This window comes from Equus przewalskii, chromosome 6, assembly GCF_037783145.1.
Source record: "Equus przewalskii isolate Varuska chromosome 6, EquPr2, whole genome shotgun sequence".
NCBI classification, from domain to species: Eukaryota; Metazoa; Chordata; class Mammalia; order Perissodactyla; family Equidae; genus Equus; species Equus przewalskii.
Window position 1 is genome coordinate 23,903,501 of NC_091836.1, and position 26,532 is coordinate 23,930,032.

The window sequence follows — 26,532 nt, forward strand, 5'->3', positions numbered from 1 at the left end:
ACTGACTGAGGAGTCCTTGTCAATCAAGGAGGATCACTGCAGTTTGGCAGAGGGTGACGATGCAAAGACTAACCTGAGACTTGTGAGTATTAAGGGCTGTTTGAGCTCAAAGCAAGAATCAGCCCCTACAATACGGCTGCCTAAATTGTTGGGAGTGGACGGCTTTCCACTGAAGGGGGGCAATATCCAGTGACACCAGCTCACCGGGACTGGTTAGAGAACGGAGTCACACCAAGCTCTCAGAAAAGTTAAAGAGAACATCTTGCAAAAGGTTTGCTTTCTATTGTCATAATACGTTCATGAATAATTTTCACTGCCATTTATTTTGTTTTTTTGCAAGGTGAGGGACCTCCTGCTGGTACCTCCGCTGTATGAATCGGAGCACTTCAACTGTACTTCTCGAGGAGGGCTGAGCTGTTATGAGTGGCACAAGTCAAATCTGGTGGGACTGACGTGGGACCAAAGAGCATGTGCCACATCACCACAGTGGAAGGCAATTTCCTCTTGTTGCAACTTACAAGTAGTTTTGTGGATATTATATTACTGTTTACCCAACAGAATCAAATTTTATTCTGTGATATTGTAGCAGAAAGTGATGTTTCCAGGGCTTTTTTTTTTTTTAAGATTTTATTTTTTCCTTTTTCTCCCCAAAACCCCCTGGTACATAGTTGTATATTTTTAGTTGTGGGTCCTTCTAGTTGTGGCATGTGGGATGCCACCTCAGCGTGGCTTGATGAGCGGTGCCATGGCCCCGCCCAGGATGCAAACCAGTGAAACCCTGGGCTGCCGAAGCGGAGCACGTGAACTTAAACCACTGGGTCATGGGGCCGGCCCCTCCAGTGCTTTTTAAGTGGGGTGCACACTCATCCACACAGCACTCTTCCATATCTTTGAGAAATCATCAGAATTTCCAAGTGAACACTGGGTAAGAAAAATCCTTATAGCAAGATTTTCTACACAAGAATTTTGGCTCTGTAAGAAGAAAAGTTTTTGATTTTTTTCTATCCCTGGTGCCTAGAACAGTGCCAGTGCCTGGCACACTGTAGATATTCAATACATATTTACCAAATGAATGAATGAATGAGAAAGTGGAGAAATATTAGGACACAGACTCCTACTCCTAGCTCTGCTGATTAAAAAAAAAAAAACAATCAGACCGTGAATACATCTTAGCTCTGTTATAAGGTAAAGTAGGCACATTAAGATTTTCAAGAGTTTATTTAAGCATATATCGATTCGAATAGGCAGTACGCAACTGAAAACGCTCTACCAACAGGAGATAGGGGAAAGGTTTTTATAGAGCAGACTTGAAAGCAAAGGAAGGAAATTGCTTGACTGGCTGTTGCTTAAGCAAAGGCCTTATTTGGGAAAGCCTGGTTGGCCGGATGTGCTTCAGTTTCATTTTCTTGGCGTGCACTGACTCTGGTTTAGGTTTTGGTTTGCTTATGTAGGCTACCAAAGGCATTAGAGTCACCCCAGCCTAGTGCCCTCCTTGTTTAATCACTTTAACAGAATTGTATTCTTCTTTTGGGAGGTCAACCCAGCTCCCAAAACTTGAGGTTCAGCCCAGGCATTCCAATTTACGTGCTTCCATTTCACTACACATTTATTGAGCATTTCTGGTCTATCTCAAGGTGGTATCTTCAGGTAAATCATAAAGCATGTTGTTTGACCATTCTTTTTAGATTTTTAGATGCCAGCTTCACAACCATTTAAGCTTCCACAGAATCAAAATTTGACCTTGAGTTAAAAACCATTAAAAGTGCACATGAGAAGACCAGTTTTGCTATGTAAGTATTCAATGTCCACAGCCACAGAGACACATCTTTTCCAAATATATTAGGTCAGACAGTGAGATGTGGGAAGAGAGTCTGGTAAGAGGTCTCCTTTTCCAGGGCGTGCCTTTAGAAGGCAGGGATCACAGCAAACGCTTTCTTCTGGTAAGGGTCATGTCATTCAAGTTTGCTCACCATGTATTTGGCCCTACATTTACTCTTTGTGTTTTGAATATTGGTTACTCAGCCTCCTGCCCCCTTTGGCATTGCAGAATACTTTCATTAAGAATCTACAGAGATAATAGTATCAGGAACTTGGACCCACCACTACTCTGTGTTAACACAAAATGATAGGTGAAAACATTACTTTGAATCGGGGTCCCCATGCCTTGATTATTTCTCATGAGGAATAGTAAATACTGAAATAACTTCCCTGAAACTCAATTCATTGCTTTAAAAAAATAAAAGAAAGGGAGACTGGGAGGAAGAATGTATTCTGTTAAAAAAAGAGACTGGAGATCAGAGAGAAACAGGCCAAATCTGAAAACGCTAGCTATTATGTTTTGAAGAATACAACCTGGGAACAGAATTGATGGGGGAGAGACGTGATGTAGCTGCTGCTCTTGGAAACTATGTCCTATCCTCCACTCCAAGCAGGAAAGATTTTCTAATCTCCAGGTTTTTCTCCCTCCTTCACTGCAGGGCACTATCGACGCCAGAGAAATATTTATTTTGGCACAGATAAAGAACAGGTTTTGATCATCTCTTCAATGCCCAATTTTCCCCCAATTGGGGGAACGAAAGAAAAAAAAAAATCTAGGCTTCTTTGGACCTTGCATGAACAGGAATATGGATTTATAAAATACCCGGCTATATCGAGTCAATAAAACTCATTTTGAAAATGATGCCCATGTACACGATTAACTGTCAGATGATAATCAGAGCAGGGAAGGCATTCAAATATCCATTTCTAGAGTCTTTGTTTTCATTCTCCCTTTCAAAACTCATCTCAATTTTTTTTTTCTTTTACCAATATGCACACACACAAAACCCTCAGAAGATGAGGATTTTTGCAAAACATTTTAAAGAGCAAGGCTACGATGGGGGAAAGTAAAAGACACACAGCAGTAATTCAAGAGCTTCAGATTCACCTCAGTCCAGAGTGAGGCCTTCCCCCTTTGCAGAGCAATCTGAATTCCATACCGAGGGTCACAGCTTTTCTTTGAATTCCCAGCTCATGTCGCTCCGTGTTGCCACCTTGATGCTATTTAGACAGTTTTCTTTTAACGCTCAGACAGTGAACTGTTCTCGTTTAAACAGGCTTTCATTTGACAAGAGTTGGTTCCTTTAGATCTGAAGCTCCACTAACCGTGCTACAATTGTATCACATTCTGCTATAATCAACCATGTTGTAAATTTGAGCACCGCCATGTACACAGACATTTGCGAGAAAAAAATGTACAGAAAGAATGGAGGGTCACAGAGCTCAGAACATTAAAAGGCAAAATTGTTCTCTGCCTAACATCTAAGGAAAGAGAGCTCTGAATTCCAGCTTGTGAGCATAATTATTTTCTGTTTTAAACATTTAACTGCGTGCTGCTGCTGTATCCTTGCTGAGTCTCAGAATAAGAGCTAGAAAACTAAGAGCCCTACTGTACGTTCTTCATTCCCAACCACGTTCCTATGAGAAAACCTTATTAATGAGCTTGCAAACGAGCACCCAACAGGGAAATGTCACAAACAAGAGCGGCTAATGCCCCAGAAAATCAAATAACTGAACACTTGGCTGATTGTGGTGCCTTTCATATTTATAATAAAAAAAGGGGGGGACTTTAATTCACTAACTCTGAAGGGGTCAACACCTTGCTGAACAAAACAACTCATTTATTTATGTTCAGAAATCTCCAGATGATAAGTTACATTGATGTTAATCACTTCAATGCATACTACACAATTAATATCTGTACTCACCAAAAACTTAAGGATTATTAAAAGTATGACAGCATACACATCTGGTTGATTTTTCACATAATTGGGCACAACCATTTCTCCTGGTACCGCAAATAAGGTCCTAACAAACAAACACTGCAAAATTCTATGTTCAATTAATTAGGACTTTAAATCCACAAGACAAAAGCAATTCCAGTTGAAGCTCAAGCTTTGTCTTCTATGCAATATGGTAGCACTCTGTTTTAAAGAGGAGAAGTGTAAGCCTCCCCTTTGTTTTATCCCTCCTCCTTGTTCCTGTCATATTAAGATATTTAATGGCACACAATGTAGATTTGCATTATTTCACTTTCTTTTAAAAAAATAATGTATTTTTTAAAGGACCTAATTTATACAGAATTCAAATTCATTATCTGTCATTTAACCTTGTTCATATCCTGGTTAATATCTACTCATCTTGGATGAAGTAGAGACAGGTTTCCATAAACCTTCATGGAGTAAAACAGGCCAGGGCTGAACCAAGTGAGTGCACTCAATACCAATCCCATCAGGTGAGATTGGTCCCCAGGGTAGACTTATTTACCGAGAGTAGAGCAATTCTTAATCTGAGTTCCATGGATGGATGAGCTCAGCTTTTCCAGGTGATAAGCTAATGCTTAACACTGATATTACAAGAAATCTCTTTAGGTGGCAAAGGAAAGAACATTAAAAAAATAATAGCTGTATATTTGTTTTTATGTTTATTAGATACAATATTGATAGCAAATAAAATTCCTAATTTTATAGATACTTTTTACATAGGTCTTGGTTAGGTTAAAGCAATAAAGCGACTTAAAGAAAAATTCTAAATGAGATAAGATTACAGGTAACTTGTGGAGAGGGTAAAACTTGTGAAAGTGGCCCTCAAATAAATGAAGTAAGGAAAACTCTTTACGGTATATGGACTCCTCAAATTATAAGTAAAATGTGATGAATATGTGATTTTGTTAATCCTTTCCAGGTCTATAGCTATCAAAGGATTTTTAAAGGGGTCAGTGATCCCAAAAAAGATTAAGAACTGCTGAGTCTATGGGTTTGGGCCAATTAAAAAATAATAGTCTAATGTTACTCCTCACAGGGTATCCAAAATAATTCAATATCCATGCAGATGAGCTACTGACTCTCGTGCATTCAAGTATCTCTTCCTTTCTCATAGCCATCAAGACATGGTACTGCTTGTCTGCAGAGTGAAGAACTCCTACAGCAGGAATAGAGTTGAACCATCAACACCACCAGCTAAGGCCTGATAAAATTTTAGCACCCAATGACTGAGTGCCTTAGGCTCTGAGGCACAAGGCTTTTAGTTATTGTATAGCTGTTGGTGTTCAAGGAGAGTAAAGCTGGTGGGAAATGATGTAGATTATTGTACAGCTGTCGGTGTTCAAGGAGAGTAAAGCTGGTAGGAAATGATGTAGAGAATTCCAATCGTGTTTGAAGAAGCTACCTAAGAAATTCCTGGCTGATTCTGCAAGGTTCTCAGCAGCGCTCTAGGAATGGAGGGTAGTGAACCATCAGGTGACTTTCTCAAGCATGGAGACTCTTATGGAGGATTCCAAACCAGACTGAATTTCCATTCGGATTAATACAGCGCTTGGTAATTCTCAACCTTCTCTTATGCAGAAAGGCTTTTCTCCTTATATGCATTCCAAAAAAATGGAGTATGGAGGATAAAATGTGTGTGTGGCTTATGTCGCATGAAAGCACAGAGAGTCGCCCATCAAAGGCGCCATGTTGAGTCTAAAATGACCAACAGGTGCGTCCTCGTCTTTGGAAGACCAGAGTCACCTGGCTGCAGTTAAGGGCCAGCAGTGCTTAGTAAGATTGAAGTAAAGTGGATTCAGATATGGAGTTTTATTCCTTTTCTTACAAGGACAAATCTCACTTGAATCCACAGAAGACAGAAGACAAGGCTTATAAAGCTCATTAGCAAGTCTTCCAAGGGGTAGGAGGAGTTGTGCTTAAAATATTTTGTATTTGGGAGTGAGTAGAATTTTGTAGGTGGGTGGGGCTAAATTCTACTTAGAAGATACTAAAAGAGTTTAGGGGTGGGAACTGGGTGATCTCCTCAGGTCTCACAAAGGAGCTAATGTATTATTAAAGCTAATGGGCCCCTACAAGGAAAGTTAATGGATATTAAGTTTGCTTAAATAAATTACATATTTAACAAAGTCACAAGAAATCCACTATCTGCCAATTTCGATAATATCTGATCATTTCTGTTTTCCCATTATAGGGACATTACACCACAATAGTTTTAGTGATATGAAAATTATAAGCATGATGCCCCTAATGAAGCTACATAATGAAGGAGATGAAATGAATTAACAAGAAAAACCTGCATTATGTAATGTTAAATTGAGTCAAGCTCACAGAGTAATAAAAGGTTGGAAAGGGATGGTCTCGTAGAAGCAACTTTTTAGACTTGATTTTAGCCAAAAAGCTGAGGAGTAATTAAAAGCAACTTTTTATAACTTTCCCTACCCCCTATCTTGCTCAGGCAATTTAAACATGTAATAAAGACTGTCATGGGTTGAATGGTGGCCTCCAAAAGATATGCCCACTTCCTAACCCCTGGAACCCATGAATGTGGCCTTATTTGGAAAAGGGGACAATGTTGAGATGAGTTCATTCTGAATTATCTGGGTGGGCACTAAATCCAACGACAAGTGTCTTTATAAGAAATACACAGAGAAGAGACGAGGGCCATGTCAAGACAGAAGCAAAGATTGGAAGGATGCGGCCGCAAGCCAACGAGTCTCTGGGGCCACCAGAAGCCAGATAAGGCAAGAAAGGATCCTTTCTAGAGCCTTCGGAGAGAGTGCGGCCCTGCCAACACCTTGATTTTAGACTTCTCTCCTCCAGAACTCGAGAGAATAAATTTCCTTCGTTTTAAGCCGCCAAGTCAGTGGTAATTTATCACGGCAACTCTAGGAAATTAATAGAAGGATTCATACAGAGCAATGCTTTTGCTTTATCAGACACCCAGTCATGGCCTTTCCAACCAAACTCTCATAACATTGTCACTATGCTTACTCAAATATCACCCGGAATTTCTCAGAGGCTAAGTTACAGAAGCCTTTTGACGAAAAATGAGACGCTGGTTACCTGGCCACAACTTTGGTGCAAGGATGATTTTGTGCAGAAAACATATTTTTTCACAAGTAAAAGACAGCATCTTTAGTCTACAGGGCACAGTGAGGAGACAACCTCACTCACCAGGATCTAGCTTTTATTGATGAAGCCATCAAGACTGTGGCAGTGATCCCAAAGAGTCCCACTTTTAGATTCATTGCTATAATTTAAGCTAAAAATGGAAGAGAATGTGCAATTTAAAACAAAGTGCTCATGTAGAATGGGAATAAAATCCCTTCTATAAAAACATTTAGTATTTATGATGGGCTTAATGAAGGAGGGGATTACTTTAGATTTTGAAGTTGGCATGGAAATAATTATAGTCAATATTCACAAAATTAATTAAGCCATGTGCTGGAGCAGATTGGAATCATTTTAAAGTTTTACATTTGGGTTAAATGCAGTATTTTCAAAATCCTCATTGGCATTCTGTAATATGGCAGTATTTCAGTAAAATAATCCTTTGATTATTTTTCTACCAAGACAACAAGATAAAAATTCTATCTATACCATCTAAAAACATATGTATTCAATAAATGGCTTCCGAAGTGTTTTTAAGCAACTGCCACTCTATGCTCTCAGAATAAAATACTTGGGTACTGCTATGGTTTGAATGTTTGTGCCACCCTTCCTCCCCCATTTTTATGTTGAAATCCTAATGCCCAACATGAGATGTTAGAAGGTGGGGCCTTTGGGAGGTGATGACATCATGAGAGTGGAGCCCTCAAGAATGGGATTAATGCTTTTATAAAAGAGGCTCCAGAGAGATCTTTAGATCCTTCCATCAGGTGAGGGCACAGCAAGAAGGCATCAGCCATGAACCAGCAGGAGGGCCCTCATCAAAACATGACCATGCTAGGGTCTGGATCTTGGACTTCTCAGCCTCCAAAAGTGTGAGAAATACATTTCTGTAGTTTATAAGCGACTCAGTCTATGGTATTTTGTTATAACAGCCCAAATGGAGTAAGACAGGTACTCACACTGTACTTCAAGATACCGCTGGGTCTGCAAGTTTCCAGTGACGGCAGGGTGCTCCACCTGACAGATCACTGGGACCCCGTCGTCCTCCTTGTGCACCTTCAGCATCAGCTGACTGGTCACAGTGTACATGTCTGACCACTCCTCCACCTCCGATTTGCCTGAGGGGACATAAAACATACCAAGAAAAACCAGAGTTGAGTGAATTTCTATCACTGTTTTTATATCCTCTGCTCCAACATTGCTATTTTAACAAAGATGAAGGAAGTCACTTGGGATAAGGGTAATCTGAGGGTAGATAACTGATAAAACAATAATTTTCTACTTTTCAATCTTGCAGGATACTATTTAAGACATATTTCAACCCCACAGAATATACTACTTTTATTTAAATATATTACATATGTTTCTTCTATCTGAAAACCTCCCATAAAAAGGCAGCTGAAAGTTGAACCATTTTGACATCGGACTCTTCAAGGCATTTGGGAGGAGAAAAGGACAAATGCTTTTCACCCTACAACCTTCTGAACTTGAAACATCTAGGCTGTCATGTGGTTTAAAAATTCCAGGACATCATCCAAATGCCCAAGTAATTCAATGAGTAGTAAAGATACAAACAACTCCCCTTGCCTACCCCCATCAGCAGCAATTAAGAGCAAAAGTAACTAAATGCATTTACATAATTGAAATTGTAATTGAAATGTTTAAACTCTGAGACTTTTGGAAGACCATAGAAAATGCAGTGGCAGTGGGTAGAGCAAAGTAAGATATAGGCTTCAGGCCAGACGGAGACACGTCCAAGAACAGGCAGAAAAGGAGGGAGGAGGTTTCCGGACGGGATGAATAGGCCAAGGCGGCCCCTTTCCTGAACCGAGCACTCCCTGGGACATGGCGCACCATTAACTGTCTTTTAATGTTTTGTACTTATCGGTACACATTTAATGGCTCAATTCACTTAGACAGAACAGCAGAGGGGAAATGAGAAACTCCTTCCTTCTAAAACCATACCTGGCAAATAGGAGATTAAAACAGAGCAAGCTTTTCGAAACTTAAGCTGTTATATATAGATTTATCTGTTTCTAGATATAGGTTTTTTATACTCCCTTTCTAAAAGGACTTATTCTTTTCTTCCTGGCACTCTTTATTTATTTAACAAGCACACACAGAGCACTTACTTTGGCCCAGATGCTAGCTAGATGCTTTACAAATATTCACTCATTTCATCTTCACCAAGAATCACCTAAAGTATGTAATATTAATATCCCCACTTTAGAGGAAATTGAGGCACTTGGCTAGCATTTCTGTCAAATGACCAGGAGTTCAGCCCCTGAGTCCTTGGGCCTGAGTACTACTTAAGTAGCAGGGCAACCTTGAAAAGGAAGGAACTGGGATGCTGATACACACGAGGAACTTAGGGTCAAATAGGGGACAGTATCCTTCACCAGTGCAACGGCTAGGGTGGAGATATTTGAGGATCCAGGAATCGAACCTGGGATGGCCTAGACTGAGGGAGAGACGATGGGAGTAGGATCAAAAGTACGGCTTGTGCCACTGTCACAAAATCGGAAACTTTGCAAAAGAACAGGCTGGCGAAACAGGCAACTGAATTACAGATTTGCCTGCAAATTCACAAATAAGATAAAATCCTCAGTGTGCTTAGCACAACCACCCTTGTAGGAAAGCACATGGTCAGGACCGCTGATAGTGCAAGAGATGTTAGAGGGACGTGGAATTCACCACGGTGAGGGCTGTTAGATACTTTTCCAAATGTGAATGATGAGAATTTGGAGTCTGACCCACCCTGGGTCACAGGACAAAAGCAGTGAGAACTGAGGGTACAACGTGGACAGCCGGAGTTCAGAGGACACAACTAACAGTAGTTCCTCCTGGTCTAAAGAGTTGTAGTTTACAGGTTCAGTTCTTTCTGAGCATCTGAGTAAAAATCCAGCAACACAGATCACTGTGAACCCTCCAACCACAGCATGGGGAGATGAATTAGAGCCAATAAAATGTGGTTATGCTTTGGCCTCTGACTCATTTAGTAACTGATTAGAGACCATATCTAAATGGATATTTGTTTCAGGGGCATTGTTTGCATTTGTCTTTAATTTCCACAAAGGTACACTCCTAAACACTTCTGTCCAGGGCAATGTGACCTTACCTTTCAGCTCCTTGTTCCCTTTGAACCATCTGATAGTTGTGGCTGGTTTGCTGGCCATGGCAGTGCAGTTGACTTCAATCTCCTCGCCTTCCACCACAGTGTCTTTCTGGATATCGATCATCAGATTACGTGGAGGGACTACAAATCAAACATGTGTGCTTTTTAAACACAGAATCTATTTCTGGACATATTCTTCTATTCATTAGAAACTAGCACCACTGCTATCAAAAAAGGAGACAAATAATGGACATTCCTGATGGGAATTTAAAACAAACTGCCACCGAAGGGGAAAAAGAAGAAATACAAAGTCATAATCAAATAAATTGAATTACGCAAAATCACTTAATTTAGAATTTCTTTCCTAAAGTTATCCTATAAAATGACCAGTCTCCCACTTCTAAGTTATCAGTGATCAAATTATAGCAATATAGATATTAGATTATCAATCACTCATTAGAAAATCGACCAGAAAGGAGATATAAAAGTAAGAGGAGTACACACTATTGAAATTGTCATTCTCACCTGAAAGTCTCTGAAAGGACTATTTCTCCTTGAACTCAACCCTTGGATCTCAATCTTCATATGAAAGATTTCAAAGCCAACCAGCAAAGATCAAAAACTTGGAGCCCCTTAAAAGAATCACTCACCATAAACATACACAGAAAAATGGTGCCTCAAAACCACTTCCATTAAAATTACTCATCGAGATCCAGAATATAATCATGACCTCCAATGGATGGTGTAGTAATAAAATCCTTTGGCCATGAAGATGCAGTAATATAGGAAATACCAGTTAATTTGCAGTAATTTTCCATATTGAGAAATTCAACGCTCCAGATTTTATAAATTAAACGTGAAAAAAAACTATTAAGTGCTTGCAAGTAGATTTACGTATCAGAATTAAAACCACCCTTCTCTAACCCTATTAAACATATATGTAATAAAATGGTCAGAATAAAATATTTTGGGGCTAAAATGTGGAACCAAATCAAGAGTCTGTAGGATGACGGTGATGAAGAAGAAAGCACGTTATCTTTTAGGAAACTGAATTAACAGTGAAACTTCACAGAAGGTGCAACCTTACCTCACGACTGAGTTTCTTGAAATAAAAATCAGTAAGAGTACTGAATTCAATAGAGTGGATCTAAGAATATGTGCCCTGACCACAATGAATAAGCAGAGACCGTTTGGAGACTTATGATTAATAAGTTTCTCAACTCAGAAGAGAAACAAGAAATTAAATATGTATAAACATGCCATCCTGATGATCAAGTTGAAGAATAAATCTCTGATACTGCTATTTCAATAAATCATGGGATTAAACCACGTATTTGGGATTTCCAACTATTCTAGTCCAAGGTGAAAATCCTGCCCACAGGAAGACTTGTACACTGAATTGAAGCAGTGGAAAATCCTAGAGAGCGATGGACAGGTAAAAGTAAAATGATTTGTTGCATACGTTCCTCAGCAAGACAGTGTGTGTGTGTGGGGGGGGGGGTTGTGTGTGTAACTATTAGACCAAAAGCAGACCTCTTTGTTCTCTATGTAAAAGAAAAATGACACATTTGCTCAATTGGACATGTTTCTAAAGTGATATGGCCCAAATGAGCAGTTAAACACAGCAAAGAAGTGCCCTTGCTTACATTTTAAGGAAAAAAAAAAGCATGAAGAGAGGAGTCTAACATCCAATTTGGAGTTGCACATCTGCCAACATTTTAAGAGACACAGAAAGGCAGTGACAGAAGTAAATGGGATGACTTCAGCGAGCCGTTGCCTCAACGTAGCTCATCCTTGCTGGATGACAATCGGGAGGGTTATAGATTTTCATCACACGTACCCAGATAGTTCATAGGGAATACACAGAGAGACTAGATGTTTAGGACCAACAAATACTACTGAATTCTGAGTGCAGTATAATAGGAATACTGAAAAGAAATGCTACAGTTAGAGCAAATGTCAGAGGAAAAGACTGTCCAAGCCTAAAGAAAATAAGATCTTGGTGAGCTATGAGGAGCAGAGTAAGAGGGATAAAAAAGAAACAACTAAGGAGTCAAAGACCTAGGAATGTCCTCCCCACAAATGCAGGAATCAAAGACAAACAATCACAATTTCTTTCAAGGTCCAGGCAAAAATAAAAAATAGAGTGATGAAGGTAATTTTTGATGGTGACATGCACAATGATTCTCAAAGAGAATTGTAGTTGAGTAATGTAATTGATACGATACCTCTCAATTTAAGGGAACTCAAATTGATTATGGGATACTCAAGGAAGGTGCTCTCTTGGGATACGACAAGGAGGGCAAATACCTAAAGCTACTGTAACACACAGAGCTCTCTTTCCTGGAAAATACTACCGAGTGGAGCAGTTCAGATTCCAGTTCGCGTGGATAATTTCGGGAGGAAAGCCTTGATGGTCACTCTGCAGTAACCCAGGAATCTTCTTGTCGGGAACAGACCCAGAAGTTGTTAAAGGTTCCAGCACACAGCACTGCCAGGTCTCAACAGCATTTCGCTTCAAACGTAGTCTTTGTCAGATATTTGTTTTCTGCATGTTCCTGGGTATCTTTCCTTCATTCTCTCCTTTTTCATGCTGGACCTGAAGGCATCTTAGCTCTCCTCATCACAGGCTTCTCATAACCTCCACCAGCTGTTCATCTTTGTGGTATTTCTTAGTGGAGGAAGAATTTCTTCTCTTCAAAAGATGGAGACGGTCATAAAGATGATGGCCTGTTCTTCCTACGTTATCAACAATGTCCGCTGGTTCAAAGTAAGGAGATGGCAAGGATGTAGGTATAAAAAAGGCCAGAGGACAATTTACCAATGTTTCTTAGATTTTGTTTAGGGGCTGAGGGCGTGACTGGCAGCAAACAGGTCCTTAGCTGGGTTACCTGTTGTTTTGTATCATCCATGCTAATTCCTCCTCTATAGCAACAGATATACTGTAAAGTTCCCTAGCCCTTCAGAGTGATTCCTGTAGCTCCTAGGATTATCATTCTGAAGAGCTGACATCATTTTTAACTTGCTGCCTAAGGTAAACATGAGGAAAACTTCAAGTGTTGGAAAAATGTGACCAGTGTAGAAAAATAAAGGACTTGCTTATTGTTGAGAAGAGCATCCTAAGAAACAGTTGAATGATTTTCTTCCAAGTCTATAAAGAGTTTTCTCAAGATTGTGACGAGTATTTCTGATCCTTACTAAGATTAGAAGAAGAAACAGTCAAGTACAGTGACACTTATTTGGTTTACAAATATAAAATACAATCTGATAATGTGAATCCTAATGGTTTATTGATATCAGTTATAAAGCTGACTTCTCTCAGATTTTTTTTTTTTTTTAGAGCAAGACAGCTTTAGAAAATATAAACGGGGTGATTTAAGTCTATCTTTCTGAAAAAACAGTGTTGGATAAGAAAATCTTTAAGTTTATTTTGGTCTATTAATTCTACTGTTTTCCCTTTAACTTCCTAACATCCACTCTAATACAAAAGAGGTTGGTAAAGTATAAAAATCCATTTGTAGGGAAAATGAATTAAAATTGCTACTAACCAGAGAATATACTTATACATGGTCCACTGAACACACACATTTAATAAAAACTCCCTGCAGCCATTAATGAAAGTAACCAAAGGTAATCTAAGGAGGTGCATATAGATGAAAACCTGAATGAAAATCACGTACAGGGAAATACTAGAAAACAGCAGAGAAATGTCAAGGTTGTTCTCAGCTAACCTGAAATCTATAAGAGTGCTAATTATAAACATTACGCCTACAACATTTAAAAAAAAATCAGCAATATCAAGATGAGTCATGTTAATTACAACAAAAGAAGGGTCTTAAAGCTGATCAGTACATGAAATCTCACTCTAAGTCCCTTTAAAATAATTAGGCTCTCCTGTTCCTGGAATCTTAAGAGTGAACACTAATCTTAGAAGGACAGGACTGTGATAATATTAGCTACTATTAAAACTATATTAATCTTAAAGCAGTGTATTCTCTTTCTCGTTCAACTCCTCCCATGAACAGTAGTATAAAGAGAGTCCCACACGATGATCTGGAGAGAGAAACAAACTCAATACAAGTGGAAGGAGTGAATGAATAGCCTAAAAGGCACCCAAATGCATGCAAAACATCACAGGAGAGTGCTCAGTTTTTACATGGATAAGATAATAAACATAATAGTCACTAACAGAATACCCTAAGTCTTATAATTATGCTGAAATTTTTGCTGAATGCTTCAAACAACCATTAGACACATGCACCAAAATGAGCATCTTCAACCTATCAAGAAGTTTGACAGCTGTGTAAGTATATTCGGAGCCCTTTTCAGAGAACCATAGATAGAAACGAAAATGCTAATATATCATTCTTCATTTGTTATAATATCTGAAAACTATAAACCTTAGGGAAGAGACTTGAATATATGAGTATCAGTGGAAATTGTCAGATTTTGGAATATGAAAGACTCAAACATTGATGACAACAATTTTACTCCATCAAGGAATCCTAGAGTAAATTCAATCGAAAGAATATTAAATGAATGCATAATATCTGCAAAAAGAGCATCTACTAGTATTACTTTCAAGTATATTTAAGTTAATGCTTCTATACAATACAAGCAGCAACCTATTACTTCCGGAATAATCAGCCCTCCAAAAGGATTATAGGCATAAACGCCTCTCAAAAGTCTAGTGCTGGCATGGGGACTCCTACACACTGGGTGTATTCAATCAAACTGGCCCGATCCAGGGGGTCTGAGGACAAATGCACCAGACGCCAGAAACTGACAGGCAGTAACTGCTTGCCAATGCCCAGATATACTCCTGAAAACAAAAGATGTGCATCTTCAGGGAAAAAATCTTGAAAGAGCAGCATTCAGGATTTTACTGAAAACGACCTAGGCTGGCAGACTCAAGGTTGTGAGGCAGGACAGGAAGGTCTGTTTCAAAGCCTACGATCCTTGATTCTCACCATGTGCTTTGTAATCTGGGCAAGACGGCTAACCTCTTTCATTCTCATTTCCTTCTGTGAAATAAAGACATTCAGACTTAAAGGTATATGCAGTGAAACATTCTGAAAATTCAAAATGATGTAAGCGTATTCCTTTTTATTGCTGTCACTTTTGTGGAAATGCCATAAACAACGCCGGGTCAATGGGCAGATGGTCAACTATGCAGCAAATGACTTATTCCAAAAGGCCAACAGTGTTTTCAAATACTTCTCCACAAGGAGATGGACAGAAAAGTTCAAATGCATGCTTGTGATTTTGGTACATCTGCAAAATACCAAAATAGTCATCCCACCGAAACCTTTCATGCTTATTATTTCTGCAGGTCTAATACGGATTAAAGCCACAATTAGAGAGAAACATGAACACCGGAAAGGCGTCTGTCATCAAACACAGACCACATCACAAATGGTACGGCCAGACTTGAAACATGACTTCCCAAAATCAGCATTCCTCTTATCAAGAACACATATGTGAGCCTTAGGGATATGTTTCAGTTTAATGAATAAAAAAATATTTTCCCTTTTATAGCTGTGTTTAAATAAAGTAATGAGACAGCAGCTCAATATGTACATCCATAAATACATATATGTTCACACACACTAAGCAAAAAGTCCTTCATATTTATCTTTCCTCTTTAATCTTCATATCATTACACCGAAAAGCTGCCGTCTGCCGCCTCAAATAGACTTTGATTCATCATCTTCCCAAAGGTGTAAATCAGAGATCTTGCCTCACGCTATAGTGTACGCCCTTGAAAACTCAGTTGCGAAAATCTAGATCAGCTGGTGTTATGCACTGGGGTATATGTTTGTCGAAAAGGTGACTAATTCAGACCACCTTCAACACAGGAATATCTGCTGACTATATCAAAATACAGACATGGAAACCTGGCTACTGGGATTTTGCTGAAAGTCACAATCTGGCGATCATAAATGAAGACATGCAACTCACGAGAGGGGGACCCAGCAGCCTGTCAACAGTCCTTGCTTATTATCAGCCTTCTTTCCCTAGAAGCTCTTGATTCTTTTACATCCAATGGTTTCAATTTTGTGGCAAAGTATGTGTTCATGGGGTATGATTTTTACAGCATAATCTAGAGTATAAGCAATAAACAAGGCAATAAGTAAAGCCAAAGAAAAGAAGATCAACGCTATTAAGCAAGGATGTAACTCACAAGGAAAAATCATTAAGCAGATTTCATAACGGAATCTGCACGGGGTACAGATGTAGTAGCTGGTCTCCCCCTCTCCTGCACAGAAGGGAAAAAACCCCTGGTAGTTAGAAGCGATGGCATTTCACGTGGTGAGTGATTCATTTGAGGGCTCTGAATTCTCTTGATCTTTGCTTCAGAAGCTTTGGGGTGGGGGGTGGAGGGTGGAGGGGGGGCGGTTTGAAACCCAAGAGCAGGTGGAATCTATAAAGACTGCTGATTGCCATTCCTTAGAGTGTTTGGTAAAATAGGCTATTTTTAAAATTCAGCAAGATGGGCGGTGATCCTTCCTAAAACAAGTTGGAACAGTAAAATTTACCATTAACCTTCTCCTCGTGGCTGGAAGCCATCTGGTAGTAAGAGCCATCCCACTCCGCTCCCAGGACACGCCCCCACGCGCTCTTACCCAGGACAGTGATCGTGGTGTAACTTTCCTGTGGGGGGTCAGTGTACAGCTGGCAAAAGTATCTTCCTTCATCAGAAATGGAGACGTTCGTCAACGACACTTTGAGTTCACTGCTAGAAAAATTCAGCAGCTGAAACCTGCTGTCCTTCAAAGCTGTAACAAAACACAGAGCTAGTGACCGTGGGAAAGATGATAGACAGTCTACTTTCCTTCTCTAGCGGGGGAAGAAGTCAGGTGCCGAGAGAGGCAGTTACAGAGGAGAAAACTTGAGTAAGTCCTTCTGCACCCGTTGGGTACTTCTTTGTGCTTCCTGAATTACTGTTCTGGGCTCCCCCAATAGCTGCATGTAGACAAATAACCCCGTCCTAAAGGAAACACACTCACACACACACCTTGCCACAATTCTAAGTGCTGCCTGTTTTCAGCCCTTACTCATAAATTGTTTCAGATTTTCCATGGGAGATGGGCAAAATGAAAACAGAAGCAAAGGGCAGGCCCTGAGCCCGCTCTGGGCACTGAAAGTTCGGGGAGTGGGGCCCACAGGCTTTTATATTGTCTCTCAAAAGCTGAGGTCTTAAAAAAACAGTGGTTCCAAATTATGAAAGAAACCAAAAATTCATTAGTGGTAATTTCAAAAGCAAAATGAAAATAATTTTTTTTAAACTTGACAGCAAAAGGATCCTGTTTAACTTGCAAGCATCTTTGTACTTGATATTGTTTGGTGTGATTTGAGGTGGAGCTGCCAAAAGTCCGGGACCCGGGGTGACAGAGGCCTTTGACCCACCCTGCAGTTTTCTAACTACATTCAGCTTCACAGCATGAAACTGAGGAGGCACGAGGAAATCAGAGTCACCACAAAAGTAATAATAGGTTAAAAAAAAAAAAAAAAACCTTTTATTTATTTTAAATATTCACTTTTAAAGTCTTTATATTGATTTTGGAAAAGGCTAGATGGCTTTTCTCCTTTTACCCTCCTTCATCCTCTCAAATGTTCCTTAGATTTATCAACTCTCTCCACACGTCACGAATGTTCTGAGGCGCTGGGGAGAAGGGGGTCAAGCAGATGGGAAGGGACATGCTCAACACCTGCTTTGTTTAGGCACCAATGTTTTCAAATAAGAATTTTTCGAAAGACCTTATTTCTGCTCTTGCCAAGCCCTGACACCCATTTGAACCATTTTCTATGATACACAATTAAGTTTTGATTATTGGCTTTTGTGATATCACATTTGGAAAGATTTTCAGCACGGGGACACCTCTATACACCAGAGGCTAAGGTGACACAGGATTTGGTTTTGTCTTTATAGGCACAGATTGTCTTGGAAACTTCAATCTTCAAACCAAACAGATTACCTTTCAGAATGCTGTATTTTCCTTGCCTTACCCTATTTGAGTTGTTTGTGCCAGCTAAGTATTTGGGACTCAATTGCAATTCACCTTGAATTACTACAATCAATTCCTATTGCAAAGTAAGACTGCCTTACTTTTAAAAGGGACCATTCACAGTTTCTATTAAGTAGAAAGATTATGATTGCATGTCTCTTCTTCCCTCTGAAGAACTGACTCAACCTTAAGCATCTAACGTTAAATTAAAAAAAGGAGGCCTCGGCAATCTCTTTATCAAGACAACATGTAGGAAAAAGAGTTGCCATCTAATACTATAAAGATGGAAACTTACGCCTGAAGTCCCTGAAATAAATGGTCTGCCTGTTGGGATTCAGGAGTTGAATCACAGAGTCGTCGCTCTTATTGACTTGGCAGCTGATGGTTGCAACTTCTCCCTCGATCACTGTCACGTCTTTCGTAAACAAATTCTGTCCATCACCTTTAAAAAAGGAGAAAGAAACGTCAGAGAAAAAGTTCCATCAACGAAAATTTGGTTAATGGAATCAATTAAAATGAGAAACAAGAAGTGCATTAGAAAATGGACACCAGTAGTACACTAGGTATGGCTCACACACCTTTCTCCACAGCCCACGAAATGAGTCTATTAATCTGAGATAGATCTAGGGCAAAAGAGAACTAAGCCTGGAACCGACATGCTCTCAAAAGTTGTGATCCCAACGATCTAGCCTCCAGGCGTTCACACTAGCTGAGTAGTGTGCTGGAGAGACATGGAGAGGGCAGAGTACTGGCTTTTGTGAGGCTGCAGCTCTCACCAATGGAGAGGGGAGTCTACTCAACCGTAGCTCACACGCCCTTGAGCAAAGCTATTTGGTCACCTCACAGAAAACTCAAGGGGCCGCTTAATAGATGTAGGTGGGAGGGTTCGGTAAACAATCTCGTCTTGTCAGTGGAAGTGGCCATTGCTAATGTATAGGCGGTTCTGTTATTTGTTGTGTGGGAGTGAGCACCTACCCGACTTCGACTCTTTGGAATCTCAGGACAATTCCGGCAAGGCTTACAGTTCAGTTTGTTACTTTGCTCTCAGAAACTCACGCCTTCTTGACTCCCCCAAAGTCCCAGGCAGTCCTGAACCATGTCCTTTCTGCAGACCACCCCCTTCTAGCCATTTAGAAAATCTCTTTCAGAACATGTCAAAAGGTCAAGGCTTTCAGAGCCACTGATAGAAGGCTTATCTCCAGATCTGTTCTAGCTTGTTGCTTCTAAGCTTAGTGACAGTGGCCAGGGCCCCTCATAAATGTCCTAACTGATCCACGACACGGGTAGGAGGTGAGGAGAGTTCAATTCAAAAGCAAAAGATGAAGCAATTGTTGAATGTCCAATTCTGCACCTGGCATGGCAGGGGCTAGAGAAGTACATGACATTGTCCTAGCCTTTAGGAAGCTACAATGTGGGTGGAAACTGACACCTAATCCCCACTTAGAGAACACAAAGTGTAGTACAGGCAACAGGTGTAATGGTTAATCAGGGCCGGGGAAGAGAGCAATTATTTTTTAGCTGCCTGATCTCAGGTAAATTATTTCAAGTCCGTGAACCACTTTCCCATCTGCAAAATGGGGATAGCAATTAAAAATTCTCTCAGAGCTGTTGGGAGGACTAAGAAAGATAATAAAGCATTCAGCACTGTGTCTAGCTTCTCACAAAACTGAATAAATGATAGCTGCCATCATCATCATTTCTCTAGATGTCATAGCCAAACATTTATTAAGCAACTATTATGTGTCGGGAATAGTGTGGATACAAGAATGAAAGCTCACCGTCCCTCTCAAGGAGCTCTCTATGTACTTACACATCAACTCAGTGGCTTCTTCATTGCTTAAAATATTGTGTCACATTAGGAAAGAAAGGTCAAAGATAAATACTCTTCTAAAAAAAAAAAAAAGAGCCAGCATAAATAGAGATGCAATTAGAGTCAATGGAGGATTTCCACCTGCTATCGTATTTCTGCTGAAGGATCCTTTTTTGGCAGGACACAGTGGGAAGTACGAGAAGGGGTGTCTAAGATGGCTTTAGGCCAAATCCACCTAGAAATAGCTCAGCCTCTGGTAGAGGATTAGAAAAGAGGAAACCTAAGGGATAAGGAAAAAATTATTAGAGCCCCAGATAAACAAAAATTCTTGGTGCTCAAGCAGCAAACCAAAATGCAACCCGACCTTGAGATCTCAGACCCAGGAATTAACCTGGGTGTGAGAACGCAGGCCCACGGGGCTTGCAGATGGAAAGGGCAAATGTTCCCGGCTTGATCCGGCAGTGCGAGCTTGGTGGGCTGAACAGTGTTATAGGATCACAACAAAGGGAAAAAGCGATCAGAAAAATCGAAGGGATGCTTATTTCTTCCTCAGTGGATTACTGTGACAAACACAGAATTCAGAACCCAGCTGGAGGGAGCAGTTTATTCCCAGATTTGAGAAAACAACAAGGACAAGGGAACTCCTGCCAATCAAGCCAGCTTTTCAAGGTGGTTTTGCTGGTCCTCGTAAAAGTATGTACAGAAAGGACAATACCCTTATCTCCTCAGGGTAACCCAATCTAGTAAGAAAATTAAGGAAAACTTAAACTGCATGATTCGAATGCTGTAACTGTCTCAAGTCATGGGACTTGCCTTGAGGAGACTGGAATACCCAATGGGGTCCACTGGGTTGTGGGAGAGATTTCTTCTACCTATAAGAGGTTTACTAGCAACACAAATAAGAATCTTCAATTTACAGAAGGAACACATGGAAAGGCTACCTGGTGACAGGCCCTAACCCCTTCAACATACAGATCCTGACCACTATCGTGCAGCTACGGGGACGGACAGCCAGCGGCAATTCAATTATGCTCTAATAGAACAGTTTCTGTGGAAATAACTATACACTTTAACTTCAGTCTTTACTTGGAATCCTAGCATATTCTGAGAAGTATTTACGTTCATATTAAAGCTGTAAAACATTTACACAGGAGACAGGAGCAGACAGGAGTTGACCATGATTTTGTGTTTTAAGCAGTGAAGGTAACACCACAGAATCAGAAAGTTTTTGTTTCTTTCTTTAAACATCTAAATAGTCTTAATTATTACTTATAATTAAGTAATATAAGACCAGATCACTTTAATGTGTCATTATTGAGTAAATTGTTCAGATAAAATTTTTGCCATCTGTAGATTTTTGCTCTCGCTGTGCTCTGGCAGATAATGTACTCTGCAAATCCATGGTGGTATCATCATCATTACTGTATTATTTTTTGAAATTGCTACGGTCAACCTAAAACCCAGTGTCTCAGAAAATGACAATTCCTAGCTATGTTAACATGGTTACAACACTAACGGTAAAAAATTATAAGTGATAATGAAATATTTTGCTGAATGGTATCAAAGTGCCTTGGCTGATGGTGGTGGCCCAAGGATGTCACTCTGTAAAAATCACCAATAAATTATATGGGTCAGCTGGACAGCAGTTATATTAAACAGAGCTCCATACTTCAAGGCACCATAAGATGGCTGCAATGGAATAATAATGACCTATTTATTTGAGGCAAAGAAAGTGAATGACAGTGATGAAAATATGATATGTATGTCAGTACTCTTAACTGCCTGGAGCCTTTATGTAAAAATAATTTCTGCTCACATCCTCAAATATTTCTTCCCAATAGAAGGGTGCACTGTGACTTGATAAATTTCCCCTTGAAATAGATATCATGACAATTAGGTTGTTACAAAACACAGTTTGATGTGTAGCAGAAGGATACAAACAGGCAACTTTCGTGCCTTTCTTATATAATCCATTTTAAAAACCTCTCCAATTTTCTAAAACTCAATTAGCAGATATACTGTCAAGGCAAAAAGAGCACATGTTCTGGGCAAAACAAATCAAGTAGGTACAATATACCATGGCCATTAAATAAGGCTGCTAACAGCAAGGTAATTTATTTTAAGGGTGGAACAACGTCTGATACGTATAGACATTTTTGACTGCTAATTAGTACATATGGGTGATGTGTAGGAGATGGAATCAAACTGGAATTTTTTTTTTTTTAAGAAGATTAGCCCTTAGCTAACATCTGCCACCAATCCTCCTCTTTTTGCTGAGGAAGTCTGTGCCCATCTTTCTCCACTTTATACGTGGGACGCCTACCACAGCATGGCTTGCCAAGCAGTGCCACGTCCGCACCTGGGATCCAAACCAGCAAACCCTGGGCTGCCGAAGTGGAACGTGCACACTTAACCACTGCGCCACCGGGCCGGCCCCATGGATTTTAATTTATACCAGCAACTGTATTCCCTATACTTTTCCTATTTGCCCCACAATTTCTAAAAATAAAAAATTCTGGCATTGGAGAGGCCCATTCACTCACATGCAACTCTCCCATAGGAAACTAGAAGTTGCTAGACATTCATTACAAGGAAGAGAAAGCATATTATCTAAAAAAAAAGACAAAATTTATTTTCATGATTAGTAATGACCATTTCAGCGAGCTGGTTAGGGCTGGAGTGGGGATGGGGGTGCAGCTGGCTCATAAATCCCCTATTAATTCGATCTTCAATTAACTTAACTCATGGACTCTTTCCTAAAACCTCATTTTGTTGTAAACTCTATTTAAATGGCATTACACAAAACACTAGCATCGATTGGAATCTATTCAATCAAAAGTATGCCCCGTGAAGGGGATGAGAGGGCGAATCTTAAAGGAAGACCCTGAAATGGGAAATGGCGTTCTCACACACAGACAAGTGGGGAAGGCAGCTTTTACCCAGAGCTGGTTGCTTCACACACTTTTCCCTCTCGAACACCTGGAGTTTCCAACATTCCCACTTTAAAGATTAGGAATCTGAGATGCGGAGAAATCGAAAGGAGTTGCCCAAGGAAATTCAGCTAAGTGGCCGAGCTGGTGTTTGAACCCAGTTCTGTCAGCTTCTCCAGCCCATACAGCTTGTACTTCTCAACCAGCCAACATGAGGACTCGCTGCCAAGGTTCTACTCGCTCTGCCTTGGAAAATTTACTTGTTTTTAAAGAGGGTTACTTCCCTATGAGCAACTTCTGATTTTTTTTATTTCCATAATTTATCCAGAACACAATTACACACTTCAAGATGAGAGAGAAACCATCCTGAATGTAAAACATATTGTTTACTACTGCGGCTCCTGTCGGCATCGCACACTCTGCCCCGGGAGAACGCCTTTATTACCAGTGCGCGGCCGGCATTTGCCGGCACCGAGCGCTCACGCCCCCGCTGCCTGGCTGTTAATAAATAAAGCACTTCATTTACACCGGGGAGTCTCTCCAGTCAAGTCTATAATAAAAGGGCAAGTCATAGTTAGAACAGATTTCGGTTTATACTATGGCAGCTATGTAAACTCTTACTGACACCGAGGAGCACCAATGACTCTTAAGGAAGACAGTTTGCCCAGAGAGAGAGCAAATAAAGCCCCCTGACCTGCTCCTTCAGTAGCAAAATCATATTAGGGAAACCCGCTTTTTTTCTTTCTGCTGTATGAAGACTGAAGCTAACATTAAATTAGCACAGTCAGGTTGTCCAAATAGGCAAAAGTTGAACCAAAAATAAAGGTTATCCAAAAAAAAAACATCATCCAGCCGATGGTCAATGCACTCATTAATTTTAAAACCCACCACAGTTCTTGAAATTTCACATGAATTAAAGGCTTAGGATTATTAATTTTTTTTCCTCCAAGACGTACCTAAGATTAGACTTTCCAAAGAAGCAAAGGACTCGCATGCTTTTGGAAACCTTGTTTTCTATTAGTAGGAGAGCCTTCTGTGCCTTGAAGCTTCAAATGGCTTTGCACCCGTTCTCATTTCTAGTGGATGCCATTTTAACAACCATGTTAGTTATGTGGCCCAACTTGAAAGAATAACCCCTACCCCTGCTCAAATAAAACCGTCACCAATAAAGGGACCACAATTCCTGCTACCATCTCTGAGAGCTAGCACAGAATTGAGTAAATTTCAGGAAAAAACAAATTAAGATTCTGTTGAAACCCAGAGGGAAAAATCTTTCTAACTGCATATGTTCCCCCAAGTCAACGTAAACACGGTGTTCACTACAAATCATTAACAAAGCCATTAAGATTTGATTTCTATCTAAGCAATTACCGTCAGCATATTTTGTACATTTCCTTTAAAAGACTCAATCCTATCTTTCAATTCATTAAACTGTTCCTTGCATTTACAGAGTTTTATATCAAATCAGAAACCTATTTGAATTAATAAGAATTACAGTAAAAGTAATTTGAAAATAAATTATTTGAAGTTCAAGCCACGAAAGCTTTTGATGAAAGAATTTAGTCCCATTTAAATATTACAGCAACATTTTTAGTCATCCAATGTGCAGAGAAGAGACAGTAAGAACCAACGTCCAATAGGATGGGTCCATCACACGTGGATTAAGGTGAGGGTGAGACCTCTTCAACATAAATACAATTCTTTATTTCAAAGAGAGGCAATACTTCAACCTTTGTGAATACTTGAATGTTTATGTAAAAATCAAAAGCATTCAATCTGAGTGCTGTTTACAAAGCTTCTCTTAACCTTTTTGATCCTCATCCACGTTTTGCCATCCCAAACAGTGAAGGCGAATATGTTGATTGTCTGCTCCAAGGACTTTCTACTCAATGGTCAAAATAATTGTGAATGCGAACCACAGAGCTCACGACCTCAGAGTTAAAATCAACTGAACCAACTCAACAAACAACTGAGTGGGCAAGAGTATGTGACAGTGACCAAAACATTTCATTTGTGTCACCTCCTTTTCCGTAGAACCCATCTGGAATCAAAGGAACCTAGAGATCAACTCTCTCATTTTATAGATGAAGACACAGAGACCTAGGGAGGAGAGAGGCCTAAGATCACATGGCAAGTGTGAGGCACAGCCAAGAGCAGAGGCCACATCTCCTATGGGTCGTCAACGTATTGCTATTCTTGGCTATTTCTAAATAACATTTATTAATTTGTTTCTAATTGCAAAAGCAATATGTGCTCAAGGTTTATTTTTTTAAAGCTTTGTTTTACATGTAGTGTTTACAACAATGTGTCCTGTGTTCTATAGCATGGAGATGGTCAGGCGCTCACAAGAATCTCCTGTAATACAATTACTGCTCTATCACTTGAGCTTATGGAAGGAAAAAAATACTGAGTTTAATCTAATCTCCTTTATGATCAGTAAAAGGTGAGGCAAATTTTTGAACGGCAAGTTAAAGAGTAATCTTCCTCAGTACTGGTTTTTTCTTCAATTAAAATCATTGATTTCCCCTGAATACACAACAAAAAATATCATCTGACACAACATTAAGCTATTCATGAATATTCTGTATACACATTCTTGTTTAGTTGACTAATGGCAAATTAACGTTCTCTATTTTAGCTTAAACACATACTATAGGTATGTTTGATTAGCATTGAATTCCAAAAGCTGATTACTATGCATGCTTTGATTATGTAATTACATAATAGAGTATAATGGCTCCTTTGGAGTCATTATGATCTATATGGCAAATATGTTTCAGTTTTGCTATAGCTTAAATACACATTGAGATGACAGCTCATAACAAGGCTCCACTTCGCAGTCTTATCAGCTAAATGGGCATTTTCCCATTCTCCCTAACATCTCCTTGACACCAATTAAAGCCTATTGTGTCAAGCTGCATACACTTTTGAGAAATTTCCTTTGTTTTCTTGGCATTCAAAAAAGGACATTAATTTTAAAAGCTGTATTAAGCAAAAGGCCTGGTTTAAAAAAAAAAAAGGCTGAAATTCCATCCTTCATCCACCCTCTGAAAGGTCTGCAGGGAATCACATCTAGTTCATTAATCACTGTTCAGACAACCACAAGGGGGTTAAAGATGGAATTTCACCTTTAACTCCAAAATGCACATAAAGGGGAACAGCCAAGAATATTGATGTTCATGGTGGTGGCTCCCACAATGCATTCAGCTCAGGGTCTCAGTGAACATCAACCACACCAAGTTATACAAAGGTCCAGTTCTGCAAATCTCATGTCTTGCAATATCGCTTCTATTTTGAAGCTCCTTTCGGAAGGCGTGGCTATGAAATAGCACAGCCTTCACAGTTCCCAATTCTAGTTTTTGAAAGACGTTTAAGACCAATGAAATTTCCCTAGTGAATAGATTTTTGATAATTCTGCCGTCAACTTACAAACTGGAAAGTAGTGAGGTTTTAAAATAGGACAGAAGTTATTGTAAAGAATCATGTAAAGTTTCTCTCATCCTCATGAAATCCTTGAATCTTGTACTATTTCATTTGCAAGAAGAGCGAGTTCTGCTTTTCTCTTCCAAGAGAATGATCCCCTATACCAAACCAAAGGTGACCCGAGTCTTCACTTTAAAGACTAAAAAGCATCCAGCTGCTTTTACCTTTGTGTCTATTGGTTTTCAACATTAAGGCTGAAGCACTGGGGTCAAGCACAGTCCAGCTTGTATTTACATATAGGATGAGTATGTCTTTTGTGAAAGGAAACATT

At 39.7% G+C, this 26,532-nt stretch overlaps 1 protein-coding gene across 6 annotated transcripts in view; it reads right to left on the bottom strand.

Annotated features, from left to right (window-relative positions):
- Window positions 1–26,532, bottom strand: part of CADM1 (cell adhesion molecule 1) — a 314,254-nt gene that overhangs the window by 47,494 nt on the left and 240,228 nt on the right. For all 6 annotated transcript variants that reach the window (XM_008521797.2, XM_008521798.2, XM_008521794.2 and 3 more), the window contains exons 2-5: window positions 18,334–18,480; window positions 16,656–16,808; window positions 10,033–10,170; window positions 7,874–8,032 (exon numbers count right to left, since the gene is read on the bottom strand). In XM_008521797.2, coding sequence (XP_008520019.2) covers window positions 7,874–8,032; window positions 10,033–10,170; window positions 16,656–16,808; window positions 18,334–18,480 — 597 coding nt within the window. The remainder of the gene's footprint in view (window positions 1–7,873; window positions 8,033–10,032; window positions 10,171–16,655; window positions 16,809–18,333; window positions 18,481–26,532) is intronic.